Source organism: Lynx rufus, unplaced genomic scaffold (genome assembly GCF_022079265.1).
Source record: "Lynx rufus isolate CCGP_SWC_20201006 ecotype Redwood Valley unplaced genomic scaffold, mLynRuf1.p SCAF_7, whole genome shotgun sequence".
Classification (NCBI taxonomy): domain Eukaryota; kingdom Metazoa; phylum Chordata; class Mammalia; order Carnivora; family Felidae; genus Lynx; species Lynx rufus.
In genome coordinates, this window is record NW_025814889.1 from 95,093,756 (window position 1) to 95,109,501 (window position 15,746).

The window sequence follows — 15,746 nt, forward strand, 5'->3', positions numbered from 1 at the left end:
ACCATGGCTTGGTCTTTGTGGAGACCAGCCCAGCCGCCATCCAGCAGCCCTTCAGGTGCCCTCCTAGAGTCTCCTCATTAGAACAAAAGATGTTCCTAATTCTCTTATCACTTAGGAATTTTGTAGGGTTTTAGGAGCTGAGTTCAGGAACCAGCGGCCAAGACCAATTCAGATGTGTCTTACTATCTCACAGAGGCTGTCTATATTGTACATGGTTTTATAGAAAAATGCTTTCCACAGAAATACCCTCATTTTCTCTCCTGAGAAGGGTTGTATTTCCCATTTTACAAATGAGGTAGCTGAGGTGTAGAGAGATGAGTGATGGGCCCTAAGTCAGTGGAGACTCAGAACTCCTACCTGCTGTGTTAGGAAAATCCAAATCTAGTGTTCTCTCTGGGGACCCGCAGCTCCCCCATTAGACCTGTGTGTCTCTGTCTGGAGACCTCATTGTGTTGAGGAAGCAGTGATGATGTGATGAAAATTTCATAGAGCCCTATTCTTTCCACTTTAATGAGAAAAGAAAAGGTGGGAAATCAGTCCTGTTTTGGAAGTAGAAACACTCTTGCCTGTGGTTCCCCTGTAGCCAGTAGAGGAAGTCCCTTAGACGTGTCATCTCTTACCATCTCCCGGCTGTCCTGGGTTTCAGCTGTCCTGGTTTGGGTCATAATGTACTTTAATAATAACAAATTTGTTATTAAAATAAAATGTTTTGTTTTGACTAATAATATTTTAAAGATGAAATAGAATAGAAAAGTATTTGTCCATGGAGAAGAGAAGAAAAATGAGAGCTGATTAGTTGTGGGTTCTCTCTGTGAACACTGTGTCATTTGTCCTAAGAAGGGAGCCTGTCTGTTTTTGTTCTGATTCTTCCTTTAAACCCAGCTCTAATTACCTTTTTCATTGTCTGCAGCATTTCTCCCTGACTTCCTCTTGTTCCGATTTTGTCTTCCTGACTGTGTGCCTGTAGCTTCGTGTCACTGTTGTTTATTCACCCTTGGTTCTGCGCCCTCCCTTCCATCTCTCTTTAATTTTTTTAATGTTTAGGGCCAGAGAGAGGGAGAGAGAGAATCCCAAGCAGGCTCCACGCTGTCAGCACAGAGCCTGACACGGGGCTCGAACCCATGAACTGTGAGATTGTGATCTGAGCTGAAATCAAGTGTCAGACACTCAACCGACTGAGCCACCCAGGCGCCCCTGGAGTGTTTTTGGCTTACAGAAATGTTTACGTTTCTCTTGTTGGATCATCTGTCTTTTCTTAATGGCTTTTGCATTTTATGTCTTACTTAGAAAGTAGGGTAATCAGAAATTTGCCAAATTTAGCAAATTAAAAGATAAGACACCAGTTAAATTTTAATTTCTGATTAACAGTGAATAATTTCTTAGTATAAGTAAGTAATAGAATACTTGGAACATACTAATACAAAAAAAAAATCGAAACCCATTTTTTTTTTCTCATTCCAAAGTTATTTTCTATAACTCAGGTGTTTTTCTAGAGCATTCGTGGTTTGTTTTGTACAACTAAGTTTTTGATATGTCTGGATTTTCTTTTTTTTTTTTTCTTTCTCTTGTTTTTTGGAAAGAAGAAGATGGGGAGCAAATGTTTTTTTTCTTCAAATGACCAGTATTGTCCCAACACAATGTATTGAATAATCCATCTTTTTCACACTGATTTAAAATGGTATTGTATTTTCACTTTAAAATTGAAACCACAGGGACACCTGGGTGGTTCAGTCAGTGAAGCGTCAGACTTTGGCTCAGGTGGTAATCTCGTGGTTTGTGAGTTGGAGCCCCGTGTCGTACTCTGTGCTGACAGCTCGGAGCCTGGAGCCTGCTTTGGGTTCTGTGTCTCCCTCTCTCTCTGCCCCTCCCTGCTCATGCTCTGTATCTCTCTCTTTCAAAAATAAATTAAAAAAAAATTTTTTTTAAATAAATAAAATTGAAACTACAAAGTACATACACAAGGTGAGAACTATTATAAGAATTATCTTTGTCTCAAATAGAAGAATGTAAGAATGTAGGTTTCTTCTTTTCTCCAGTATATCTGCTTGAACTCTAAATTTAAGCAGTTTGGCCAAAGAATACCTATGGCCCTATGTGAAATAAATAATTTACCTGGTAACTCAGAGACGCCACAGACCAAGCTGCCATGAAGAACAGTAATACATTTCTTAAGAAAAGCTCACAGGAATTGCTGGACCAAAACCGTCATCTGGTTTACAAAATCCTTCACTTCTCTGATGAAATCAGCCAACTGAAAGTCATGCTCTCCATCCAGCATTCCCGGTCACTGACGCAGGTGACTCTTCCTAAGCAGCTTGCGGGGGCAGGTGGGAGAGGAAGGGGATTTAATATAAATTTAATGCCATTTCTTGCCTCATCTCCGAGAATATCTAGATAATTTAAAAATTCTCTTTCCATTTTTTTTTTTCCTGATAGAAGAACAACAAATGTTGTATAATTAAAACCTTCTTGGGGCGCCTGGGTGGCGCAGTCGGTTAAGCGTCCGACTTCAGCCAGGTCACGATCTTGCGGTCCGTGAGTTCGAGCCCCGCATCAGGCTCTGGGCTGATGGCTCAGAGCCTGGAGCCTGTTTCTGATTCTGTGTCTCCCTCTCTCTCTGCCCCTCCCCCGTTCATGCTCTATCTCTCTCTGTCCCAAAAATAAATAAACGTTGAAAAAAAAAAAACCTTCTTATACCAACCTGCTCTGCCTCAGAATAAGATGGATCATTGGTTTGCTTTTTTTTTTTTTTTTTTTTTTTTTTAAGACAACAAGTCATAAGCATCTTCTTGGTTTGCAGGCCTTGCCAGTAACCCCTCTTTCTTTCTGAGCACTCTGGAGACGTCTTCTCAGGCAGGCAATATCCCTAATAGGCTCCTTACCTCAGGGTTCTTCGAATTAGGTTGGGAAAACAGACAGATATAAAAAGTAATTACCACACAGTGTGAATAAAACTTTAAAAGAAGTGTGTTCCTCTGGGAGCTGAGGGCTTCAATGGTTTCGCCGGTCCTCTGCTTTATAAGACCTAAGACCTTGTACTTGTAAGGACAGCCATCTTAACCATCGGAAAACAGTTGCTAAACCCAATCTCCAATTGGGTAATTTAATGATGTTAAATGATGGCTTGAGAGAAAAATTTAGGGGTAACTTCTACTTGTGGTTCTAATCAAGAGATTAGTGTTGTTGAATTTTTTTCCTGATGCACGTATTAGAATTGAAAGGAATCATTTGCTGGTTAGACCTATTCGGTTTCTTCCTTTAAGCCGCCTGTTATAGGACCAGAAAGCAGACTACAAAGGTATAGGAGGCCCAGGGGAATGAAGACATCTATACCAAAAGAAATTATAATTTGATTAAAGGAATTTCCTGTGACTTCAACCAGACAATCGTAGACTGTAGAAGATATTTGCAAATGATACATTACTGCCAACATTTTAAAATCATCTTCTGAGTTGTGAACCCCAAATCTGTAATGATAATCATTATTATTACCACCCCTTACTGAATATTAAATACTCACTATTAGGCAGTCATCTGCTTAAACACTTGGCAGACATTGTCTCATTTACTCTTCAGGACGATCCTGGAAGGTAGATATTAATATCCCCACTTTATAGATGACACAATTAAGACAGGGAGGGATTAAGTATTTCTTTCCTTTTCTTTCTTTCTTTCCTTCCTTCCTTCCTTCCTTCCTTCCTTCCTTCCTTCCTTCCTTCTTTCCTTCCTTAAGTATTTTCCTAAAATCATGTTAGCAAGTTGTAAAGCCCATATTTAAACCCAGGTTTAACTAAAGATCATGTTCTGAAATACTCCCCTACACTTGCAAGGCTACTTAGGACTTACCATCAGGGTGGACTTAAGGCACAATCTTTCCTATTTAAAATTAATTCAACCCTTCATTGCTCCAAAATAACACACCTGCCAGTTTGCTGTATATCTGGCCAAAGGCAAATGTAAAATTTTCTCTCTAGAAACTGCAGTTCTGGGGCTTGATTTAATTTCCTCCATGAAGAATAGTCAGGCATGAGGAACAACTCTTATACAATTAAATATTACAGCTGTAAGTTCACCTAATTGGAGAAGATAGTTAAGAAAATGTAAGTATTTATAACATTTTTACATCTATAAACAGCCTTTCATCCATTGATAAGAACCATCTGCAGACCAAAGCTGTGATGGTGATATAATACTTCTCAAACTTTTAAAAGCCCTTATCACAATATCATTGCTGAAATCAAGTTGGCAAAAATGCACTCATGATAGAACAAATCATCGTAAAGAATAGTGCAAAGGATCTCCGTGTTCCGGTCTCCGTATTCCCACTGTAATTTATACCATAACTTGATACAGCTTTCAGATTAGCTGTTCAAGTGCCTTCCTGTGGTCATTTCAGAAGACAAGCATACTTTTCTGTTGCCAAGGTTTTATAATTGCTTCAAACAGCAACTAAACATATTGGCTAATTACTCTCAATAAGGACAGCTTTATGCCAAAACCAAATTCAGTGTTTTTATCATTTAATCTTCAATGTCTTTTGGTAGAAAAAAATCTTTTGAGGTCTTTTAAAAATCAGCAATCAATAGGTCAAGTCAGTATTTTCATGGGATGCATTTTAATTCAGTCTCCTTCTAGAAAGCTCATAGCATAGAGTATTGCTAAAATTGAAAACATTTATTGATACCCACATCAAGGTTTTCCAGCTTAGAAATCAGTGGTCAGCAGTTCCTGCCTGAAAACCTTCTATGACATAGTCTCCTCTTGTGGCATCTCAATTAAATATCTGTTGATACAGGCACATGAAAAGATGCTCAACGTCACTCCTCATCATCATTTTGATTTGAAATACAAATCAAAACCACACTCAGATATCACCTCACACCAGTCAGAGTGGCCAAAATGAACAAATCAGGAGACTATAGATGCTGGCGAGGATGTGGAGAAACGGGAACCCTCTTGCACTGTTGGTGGGAATGCAAACTGGTGCAGCCACTCTGGAAAACAGTGTGGAGGTTCCTCAAAAAATTAAAAATAGACCTACCCTATGACCCAGCAATAGCACTGCTAGGAATTTACCCAAGGGATACAGGAGTGTTGATGCATAGGGGCACTTGTACCCCAATGTTTATAGCAGCACTCTCAACAATAGCCAAATTATGGAAAGACCCTAAATGTCCATCAACTGATGAATGGATAAAGAAATTGTGGTTTATATTCACAATGGAGTACTACGTGGCAATGAGAAAGAATGAAATATGGCCCTTTGTAGCAACATGGATGGAACTGGAGAGTGTGATGCTAAGTGAAATAAGCCATACAGAGAAAGACAGATACCATATGTTTTCACTCTTATGTAGATCCTGAGAAACTTAACAGAAACCCATGGGGGAGGGGAAGGGAAAAAAAAAAAGAGGTTAGAGTGGAAGAGAGCTAAAGCATAAGAGACTCTTAAAAACTGAGAACAAACTGAGGGTTGATGGGGGGTGGGAGGGAGGGGAGGGTGGGTGATGGGTATTGAGGAGGGCATCTTTTGGGATGAGCACTGGTTGTTGTATGGAAACCAGTCTGACAATAAACTTCATATATTGAAAAAAAATATCTGTTGATACATTTGAGACTTTAGAGAAAACTTTCAAAGGCTGTCTGAAACCTAGCTCCAATAGACAAAATAATCTGGGAATGAATGCATGTCAGGTTTTCGGTTTTTGTTATAAAGTATCATTTTGTCACTTCCATGTCAGGACTCTAACCTGACAGAAGACGCTCCCTTCAACCAGCCACATAGAATGCTTGTCAGTGATTCCAGTCTTGAACGATTTGCTCTTAAGTTATTGTCAAAAACCAAGCTGATACATTTGATATTTAAAAAGCATTAAGTCACTTATTTCCAGATGTGAGTAATCATTGGCATCACCTGGAAAGCTGTTTAAAACCTCAATCTGATTCAGTAGATCTGAGACCTTGGAATTAGTATTGCAAAAATTCCTCACATAATTTCATTAGCTAGCTTTGTAAAGCTGGTCTTAGCCTTTCAAATGTGTTACACAGATTACTTTATGTAAAAATACACACCATCTCATTTATTAAGTGTAGCCCTAGCAAAGCGTTTGTTCTGATGAATTGGCATGCTTCCTTTTTTTTTTTTTTTTTTTTCAATCTAATGGCAGCTGTGTAACTCATCTCTGTTCTTTTTCCCTTGGGTAATGGGATGCTGAGAGGTTAAGTTCCACTTATGCTTAAAGCAGGAGCTTTTCTTAGCCTGGACTTCCTTTTTTTTTTTTTTTTTTTTTTCTTTCTCTCATCCTAATTACATTGTATTTGCTCTTTACTGTCAGTTTAAGGGTTTTATTGTACTTAGGTCTTGTTTTTATTGTTACCTCTTTAAGATTCTTTCAAAAAGTAGGTCATGTTATAAATAATAAGCAAGGCTTAGAGCAAGAATAGAGAGGACCTATTCAGAAGATTTGGAGGATGAAATCATTACATTTTTCATGTCATTTGGCTGTGCTTCTATGCCAGAGGCCTGGCATGTTGGACTGACATTATGCCTAAAGAATTATGTTATGGTTGTGATATAATGAAGCATTTATTGACTTTAAGATTGCAACAAAATACATACATAAGTGCAAGTTCCTGTAATGATGTAGTATATTGTTTCTCATGGAAATATGGATAAAGCTGACAACTAAAAAAGTTTTTAAGGTTTATTGAGTACCTGATATGCAAATGTAGATCATTGATATATACCTACTCTAAGAAGGGTTTAATGAGTGCTCTAAAGATTGACAGAATTTAGCAAGATAAAATAAATTAGCAACATGTGCAGAAAATAAAACAAAGCATGAGGGGTCTGACTGGCAAAAAAAAGTTGTATGATCTTGCTAAGGCAGGCCAAAACTTGAACTTTCTAGCAGTCTACATGAACATGAAAAGGAAAGTTCTTAAGTAATAAATCTAAAAAGATTTCTACTTCCTGTAGGATCTCATGGATCATCATCTTTTCTCTTCACTGGTACAGTTACCATCACGGGACACTAGTAACTTATGCAGTTCAGGTTTTTACATGAACTGGTTGAGATAAGTTAAAGTTTAATTTTCCAGCCTAAAAAAAAAAAAAAAAGAGGTCACCATTTTCTCTCACTGTCAGTGAACAGAACAGGTATTGAGAATTAGAAGAAATCTCATTTGGTGAGGCAAAGTCAAAGAGAATATATTTTTTATATTTAGGATGTATACCAAATTTTTGTCTTTTTTATCTGGTACAACTAGGTCTACTGCTAGCTGATAGGGTACCTTTTTGCCAATTAGGACAAAAGCTCCCTCTGAGCAAATCTAGTATCAGGGCTGGATTTCTGCCTCCCATGTTACCTCCATTACCCCTCACCTCACCCCTTCTCTCCTCCAGTCTTATTCCAGGACATCTTCATGCACCAAACACTCTGCACAAGAGCATGTGACGGCCATGACAATAACCCGGATATAAGAATCAGTTAAGACAGTTTCAGAAACAGCCAGATAAGTAGCTCTATGTTTCACACCAATTTTTTTTTTCTTTTAAACTATTAGAGCTTTACACAGCGCTTCCTAAACTTGATTATGTATTAGAATCACCCAGGAGCTTCTCAAAAATGCAGGTATCTGGGTCCTACAACCCCTATTCTGATGTAGTCAGCCAGGAGTTGAGATTCAAGAAGTTGCATTTCAGCAAATACCAGAGGTGGCTTGAATTCGAGAAAAGCCAGCTGAGGGGTAAATAAATAGTACAGGTTTGAAAGTCATACAGATAGGGTTTCCGAATCACTGTGTCATTATTTTAAGTTGTGTAATCTTGAGTAAACTAATTTTTCTTTGCCTTAGTTTCTCTTATTTTAAAATGACAATGAAAAATTTGGCCATCACAGGGTTATTTTAAGGATGAAGTGAGATTAAACACTCTATCCGAGCACCTGAAGGGTAGTAAACACTTAACAAATGCTAACTATTTAAGAATGTACTCACAATATATTTTCAAGGCTCTATTCACGGTAAGTCCAACCTTTAGGAAAGTATTTCTAAGGGTACTCGTAGCACTTCTCTTGTTTTATGACACTTGTACCCACTCCCTCTTAGGATTTAAAAGTGCTTGCTATTAGTATTTTTACACACTCGAAAGAAAATACCTTGTTTAGTTTTTTGAAGTCTTCAAATACAGAGTAATCATCCTTTTTTTTTTTTTCATATTGCCTACATCCTCATCACTATCCTGATTATACTACATCGTATTCAGATCTCATCAGGCCATTTATCCAGTTTGCCAAATTTTGAAAATAATAATTTTTTTAAAAAAGTTCCCCTTCAGTCCTACCATTATAGATTTATGGAAAACTGCATTCTAAACCCAAAGCTGCCTCCTAAAATTGGAGGGAACTGAGGTAGTGGAGTGCTTTAAATTAAGACACTAAAGTCCCAGTTAAATGAACCAGACTTTAATTACATCACAGGATCAATTGAAAGATAATCTCAGTAAATCCTATTAACTGAATGATGAACTTAAGCATTACTATGCTGAGAAATCATTTTTTCCTATAAGGGAGGAAAAACTTTTCCCTCTACCCTTCTTAGATTCATAGGCTAGGGCTCTGTAAATTAGACTGACAAAAGACAGATTAAGAAGAGAAAAACAGAAGTTTATTAACATGTGCATCATGTGTACATGTGGAAGCACTCAGTGATGTATAGCTCAAAGAGGTGGTTAGAACTTGGGCTTATATAGCATCTTTAAGTAAAAAGCAATACAGGGGCGCCTGGGTGGCTCAGTCAGCTAAGCGTCTGACTTCAGCTCAGGTCATGATCTCACAGTCTGTGGGTTCAGGCCCCACATTGGGCTCTATGCTGACAGCTTGGAGCCTGGAGCCTGCTTTGGATTCTGTGTCTCCCTCTCTCTCTGCCTCTCCCCTGCTTGTGCTCTGTCTCTCTCTCTCTCTCTCAAAAATAAATTAACATTAAAAAAAAAATTTTTTTAAAGAAAAAGGCAATACATATTTAGAGAAGTGATATGACAAAGGAAAAGGACTTTGAGTTTCTAGGGCAGCAAAATGTAGAAAGGTAAATATATGGGGAAACTGATGGAAAGTAAGAGCTAGTTAGGAAAATTTGTTATATAATTTACTCTGGTGCCATTTTTGGGCTGATAAAGGTCTAGAATTGTCTCCAATGATTAACTTTTGTCCTTCCTGGAAGAGAGAGGAAGAAAGGCACCTTTATAAATGTATGTCTTGCTTTTAGGCAAATAAGAGGAGGGCAGAGAGCTTTTCTTCTCTCTCTTTTCAATTAGCTTCAGCTCAAAATAACCTTATGCCAAAGTGGCATATTTTGCTACCCTTCCTTCCCATTGAAGGATACTATGGGGCATCTTAGAACTGTATGAAATGGAAACAGACATTAATTATTTTTAAAGAAATATGAACATTTTTATATAATATTTCTGCCTCAAAGACTGCTTTGAAGCTGCTACGGATTCAACATAGCTATCTCCAGTGAATGATGTTTTGTCACTTGAAATATTAAAATAAAATTTTGCCCCAAGGGCTCTTATAGCAGTTGGAATGCCAAGAAGTTTCTAAATAAAACAAATATCCGGGTCCAGCATTTTCAGTTCTTATTTTCACTCCTCCTTTCCTTTTTACTCACATTCTTTTTTTATTAAATGTTTCAGGAAATATGTATAGTGGTTCCAACCACCTTCATCTGTGGCTATTTTCCTGGTTCAATTGTACAGTATTGTGGTAAAGGATTTAGTATCATTAATAGTGATTCAGGAAGGAACACAAAAGACGATACTTAATGAAGCACTTTACTGGAAAATTAACCGCAAAACACTTATGGAAATTACATGCAAATTACTTAAAATAGTGTTAAAAATACAAGTCCTTACCCCCCCCTTTTTTGCCATTTTCACCATTTGTAAGCATACAGTTCTGTGTATTAAGTGCATTTACATTTTTATGCACTCTCACCCTTTTGGTGAAGAATGTAGTTCATCTTTGCACCAATAGATTCTGGAGGAATAGAACTGTCCAAGAAAGAAGGGGAAGGGAGCGAAGGGGAAAAGAAGGTGGGAAGGAAGTGAGGGAGGAAGGCCATCCCAAGACAGATTAAAAAAAAAAAAAATCAGTAATACTGCAGTTTATCTTATTTTTTATTTGAGTATAATTGACATACAATGTTACATTAACTTCAGCTGTACAACACAGTGATTCAAAAGTCTATATGTTATGCTATGCTCACCACACCTATAGCTACCATTTGCCACCATACAACACTATTACAGTACCATTGACTATATTCCCTAGGCTCTGCCTTTCATTCCCATGACTTCTTCATTCCATAACTGCAAGCCTATACCTCCTACTTCCCTCTACCCATTCTGCCCATCCCCCCCGCCCCAAACACCTTCTCCCTGGCAACCATCAGTTTGCTTTCTATATTTATAAGTCTGACTCTACTTTATGGTTGTTTATGCTTTTGTTTTGTTTTTTAGATTCCACATATAAGTGAAATCATGTGGTATTTGTCTTTCTCTGTCCTACTTATTTCACTTAGCATAAAACCCTCTAGGTCCATCCATGTTGTTGCAAGTGGTAAGATCTCATTCTTTTTTTATGGCTGTATAATAATTTATATATTTCCACATCTTCCTTATCCATTTGTCTATCAGTGGACACTTAGGCTGCTTCCATATCGTGGCTATTGTAAATAATGTTGCAGTAAACATAAGAGTGCATATATCTTTTTCAATTAGTGTTTTTCCCCCCATTGGGTAAATACCCATATTGGATCATATAATATCTCTACTTTTAATTATTTGAGGAACCTCCATACTATTTTCCACAATGGCTGCACCAATATACATTCCTACCGGCAGTTCACAAGGGTTCCTTTTTCTCCACATCCTTGCCAATCCTTGTTATTTCTTGTCTTTTTGATTTTAGCCATTTTTACAGGTGTAAAGTGATATTTCATTGAGGTTCTGGTTTGCATTTCCCTGATGAGGAGTGATGTTGAGCATCTTTTCAGGTGTCTGTTGGCCGTGTTATTTCTTTTTTGGAAAAATGTTTGGGTCTTCTGCCCATTTTTAGTCAGATTATGTAATTTATTAATTAAATTTTTTGGTGTTGAGTTGTATAAGTTCTCTTTATATTTTGGATATTAATCCCTTATTGAATATGTCATTTGCAAATATCTTCTCCTATTTAGTAATTTGCCTTTTTGTTTTGTTGATGGTTTCCTTTGCTTTGCAAAAGCTTTTTATTGTGATATGGTCAAGGCAATCTTGAGAAAGAAGAATAAAGCTGGAGGTATCACAATTCCAGATTTCAAGATGCACTATACTACAAAGCTGTAGCAATCAAAACAGTATGGTACTGGCACAAAAATAGACACATAGATCAACGAAAGAGAATTGAGAACCTAGAAGTAAACCCATGCTTATGTGGTCAATTAATCTATGACAAAGGAGGCAAGAATATACAATGAGAAAAAGACAGTATCTTCAATTAATGGTTCTGGGAAACCTGGACAGCTACATGCAAAAGAATGAAACTGGACCACTTTCTCACACCATACACAAAAATAAACCCAAGATGGATTAAAGACCTCAATGTGAGATCTGAAACCGAGAGAGCTTTTACTTCCTTTGCACACTCTGGTGGGGGTAGCTGACAGCTGTGAGTTCTTGTGGCTGGGAAAATAATGGTGGCAGTGCTGGGGGTTGGGGTTTTAAAGACTGTAACATAGGACTTAAGTATATCGTGCCCTGACTGTATTTGGACCTAGGCCTCTACTGTCTACACTCAAGGCTTAAGGTTCTTGAAATTTTGCATGGATAACATGTTGAAACAGAGACAGTTTCCCGGTCATCAGTAGCAAGTGGTTATTTAGCAACATCTATGTGTAGAGTAACATACAATGACAAAGTCAAGGGCCTTCCAGGAGAAAAGGATATGTACATTAACATGTATCATAAGTTAATGATAGCACAAGTCTTGAAGACAATGTGTTGCTACAGGAATTCAGAAAAAAGAGTAACTTCTGCAAGCTGGAATGCTTTTTGCTTAATTGTTACAATGACTCTGCATTTATCTAGTACAAATTTTAACTGAAATAATATGAAATAAAATGTCAATAAAAATCTCACTTAATGTGCAAAATCTTAAATGATATTATGCACAAAAAAGGGGCAAGGATTATGTAATTTCAAAGCTAAGCTGCAAAACTGTTAATGCTGCATGATGGTTGCATTATAGGTAAAAGAGAAATACCCAACATTCTTTGTCAATCTTCTGGAAAAATTGATCTTGAATTATGAAAGCTGTGATCAGTGAGAGCTCCTCAAGAAGGCATTTCTTTGTTAAATGCACTGCCCTTGTAATCTAAAGCTTCTGATGTTCTTGAGGGCAATTGAATTAATTGTTCTGCATCATTTTCTTCCTTGTCTGGAGGAAGCACTGCTACTCTAGGATAATAGAACAAACCTGGGGCGCCCGGGTGGCTCTGTCTGTTGAGCATCTGACTTTAACTGAGGTCATGATCTTACAATTCATGAGTTTGAGCCCTGCATCAGGCTCGCTGCTGTTGACATGGAGCCTGCTTCAGATCCTATGTCACCCCATCTCTCTCTGCCCCTCCCCCACCTGTGTGTGCGCTCTCTCTCTCTCTCTCTCTTTCAAAAATAAATAAACATTTAAAAAAAATTTTTTTAAATAGAACAAAGCTTCCTGGGGATGAAATGGAAATATCTCACAAAATGTAAACCTCTTGTATGAAAGCTAAAGTCCCAAGCTCTCTCTCTAATGGCCAGAGATGAGAAATCATGGCTTGTGGAACACATCTCATTTTTACTTCTTGAGAATGAGACCAGTGCTGGAATTGAAAGCGGGGTCCTGTGTTGGTAAGATAGAAATATATTGCGAAGACTTTGCAAAATTTATCAAGAAAGTAGTCAGTAGTTTAAACTGATGACTGATCCCACCCAGAAGCATGGAAAAATGCACTAAATCTAACCATTTCACTCATCTGTTCATTAATAAAAAAACCTTCACATAATGGAGCTGAGTTGACCTGAAGACTACACCACAGATCTTTCTGACTAAATTCAAACAGCGACTTTATTATTTTTATGAATTAAGATCATTTGGGTCCCACCTAAGTGCTGAGGTCTACTTTGGGTTTGAGAATGTCAACCCACAAGTAATTTTTTAGACTGATTCATGCCACTTTGACCAGCATTCATTAAAGGGTGAGTGAGAAAATGGAATATGTTAGACAACTTAAAATGCAGGAAAATAGTAATGTAAAAGATTGCATTTCACAACGTGTAAATTATATTATAGATAATATGCAAATTTGTACCAATTACTTGATTCAAGACCTCAGAACTTTTGGTAATGGATTTGAACCTCAAAATACAGTATTTATAGCCAGAGCATGGTCTTCATTTTCAATGATTATTCCCTTTGGGCTAGAAAGCAAGCTGAGCTCCAGGGTGTAGATTTATGCCATGTCAAGGCAGTTGACCACTCTTTCTTTCCCATTCTCCACTGTCTTGCAGACCAGATGATGTGCTCCTTCATCGCACGCATGATGAGATTGTCCTCCTGCATTGCTTTCTCTGGCCCCTGGTGACATTTGTGGTGGGCGTTCTCATTGTGGTCCTGACCATCTGTGCCAAGAGCCTGGCAGTCAAAGCAGAAGCCATGAAGAAGCGCAAATTCTCTTAAAGGGGAGTAGGCTTGTGGCAAGCAAAGCACAGAAACTGCGCTCATCGGCACACATCTACCTGCGGAGGCTGTTTCCTGGTGCAGGAGATGGAAGGGGCTACGAGAGGTCTCTGAGAGGCTCCTCCCTCAATGGCAGCAGAGACCGGCACAACTGGAAGACTTGGAACCTCATAGATTGTATGCCATGTGTCGTAGCGATGGCTGAAGGGTCAAGCTCTTAACCATATGGAGTAACCATTTCAGAAAATCCTATAAGAAGTTAATTTTCTTTGGAAAGTAACAGTATATAATTGTACAGTGTAGTATACAAACCATTATGATTTCTGCTACTTAAAAACATTAAAAGAGAGTGGTCTGTGTTCTTTTCTATTTCTTTTTTTTTTTACGTTTAGAACACCACGGTTTTAAAAAAGGGTCTTGGTTTCATTTGATTCCGCGAGATGAAACTTGCACTTAGAGATAAGGACCCCTGCACAAGTCTTGACCTCACAGTACGATCCCCAGTTTCCATTATTGAAGAATACCTTTTGACTCCTGCTTGAAAAAGGAAAACTGCGCTGTTCCCTCAGTCTTCAGTCATTTCTGTGACTCTTCATCAAGGGACCCTCAAAGATTGGGAAAACATATCTTCCAACACTTCCCTTTGCCTCTCCACTATTTTTCACCAAATTATCTCTTAAGAGAGGGAGACGGTTCTGAACAAGGTGTGTCCTAGCTCTAAGAGCACTGAGCTCCTTCATTCACGCGTCCATGTTACATTCGACGGATTTCATCTCTGTGCAATAGAATGGACATGATGTGAAGGACACGTGTCAGCTTAGTTAACTGCTGTTTTCGTTCCTTTTCTCTTTTAGCTCAGAAAAAAAAAATATTCAGAATCAGCTCAAGTATTTTGTTTTTATTTTCTTTGTCTTTGCCTTAATGTTTTCAGTACTACACGAATGCCGCTGCAGGTGTTTGCTTGGACAAACCTGGAGATGCAACCCAGGGTTCATCACTGCTGCTGCTGAGCTTCCTGGGCCTTTATCACGAGGGCATTGAGGAGACTGTGCTTCTTTGCATCTGTTGACAAATGCAGATTCCAAATATCAGTCACAGGTATCGGTGAATATCCTACTTACCCAGGTAGCTACCAGACAGAATCAAACCTTTGCGTCGATGAGATGTACATTTTTAGTGAAGGAACAATCGGATGATCTGGTTCCTTCTTGCTCTCTTCCATTATTCTTCAAACATGCTTCTATGAGAATAAAGGCAAACTGGAATTTAAGGACAGTACTCGCTTAGGGTTCTAGGAAAGATACATGTTAGTGGAATGATAGGCCTCTGACGTTTAGTTCACAGACTGCTCTTTCCTTAATCTTAGGATACAAGTCATTGACAGAGCCATAGTCTTCTATGGAAGGGTGTTGGATGAGTGTGACCACCTTTTTCGAATCCAGTGTTACAAGTTTCATTGTGAAAAAGGCCTTGAACACACCATCGATGATATCCTTTGAGGCAGCTCCATCCTTTGAGACTTCAGTGCCAGTTTTCTGTTACAGCATCCCTGTTGTCTTAGCAACACCGTGAACCGATCTGAAACACAGTTACTCGAATGGAAAGCCGAGAAAATCACCATCTTTGTGTTACATAGTGGGAGAGGAAGTCTGCTTTATCCATTTAATCTTAATGCAATAATCTATGATTAATCAATTACAGAGAATAGATAAAAATAGTGCATGGACATATGTGATGTGTAGGGAAAAAGGAAAATTGGTATTTATTGATCTGAGTTTTCATTTATCAGTTTGACACTCATACGTTTGTGTTAATTAATGCCTCCATTTAGACCCAAAGAGTATACATGACTGTATTCTATAGGTTGATTTTTAAAATATTTTTTTAATGTTTATTTATTTTTGAGAGAGAGCAAGCGAGTGAGGGGGAGAGGGAGAGGGAGACAGAGGAGCTGAGGCAGGCTCTGTACTGACAGCAGAGAGCCTGATG

At 38.2% G+C, this 15,746-nt stretch overlaps 1 protein-coding gene across 2 annotated transcripts in view; it reads left to right on the forward strand.

Moving 5' to 3' along the window:
* Positions 1-14,116, forward strand: part of KCNMB4 (potassium calcium-activated channel subfamily M regulatory beta subunit 4) — a 63,336-nt gene extending 49,220 nt beyond the window's left edge. The window contains exon 3 of one of the 2 annotated variants that reach the window (XM_047066881.1): positions 13,589-14,116. In XM_047066881.1, coding sequence (XP_046922837.1) covers positions 13,589-13,757 — 169 coding nt within the window. In that variant the 3' untranslated portion in view covers positions 13,758-14,116. Of the gene's footprint in view, positions 1-7,405; positions 7,507-13,588 lie in introns of those variants that run through there. The other variant, XM_047066882.1, reaches the window with a different exon arrangement.
* The last annotated feature ends 1,630 nt before the right edge of the window (positions 14,117-15,746 follow it).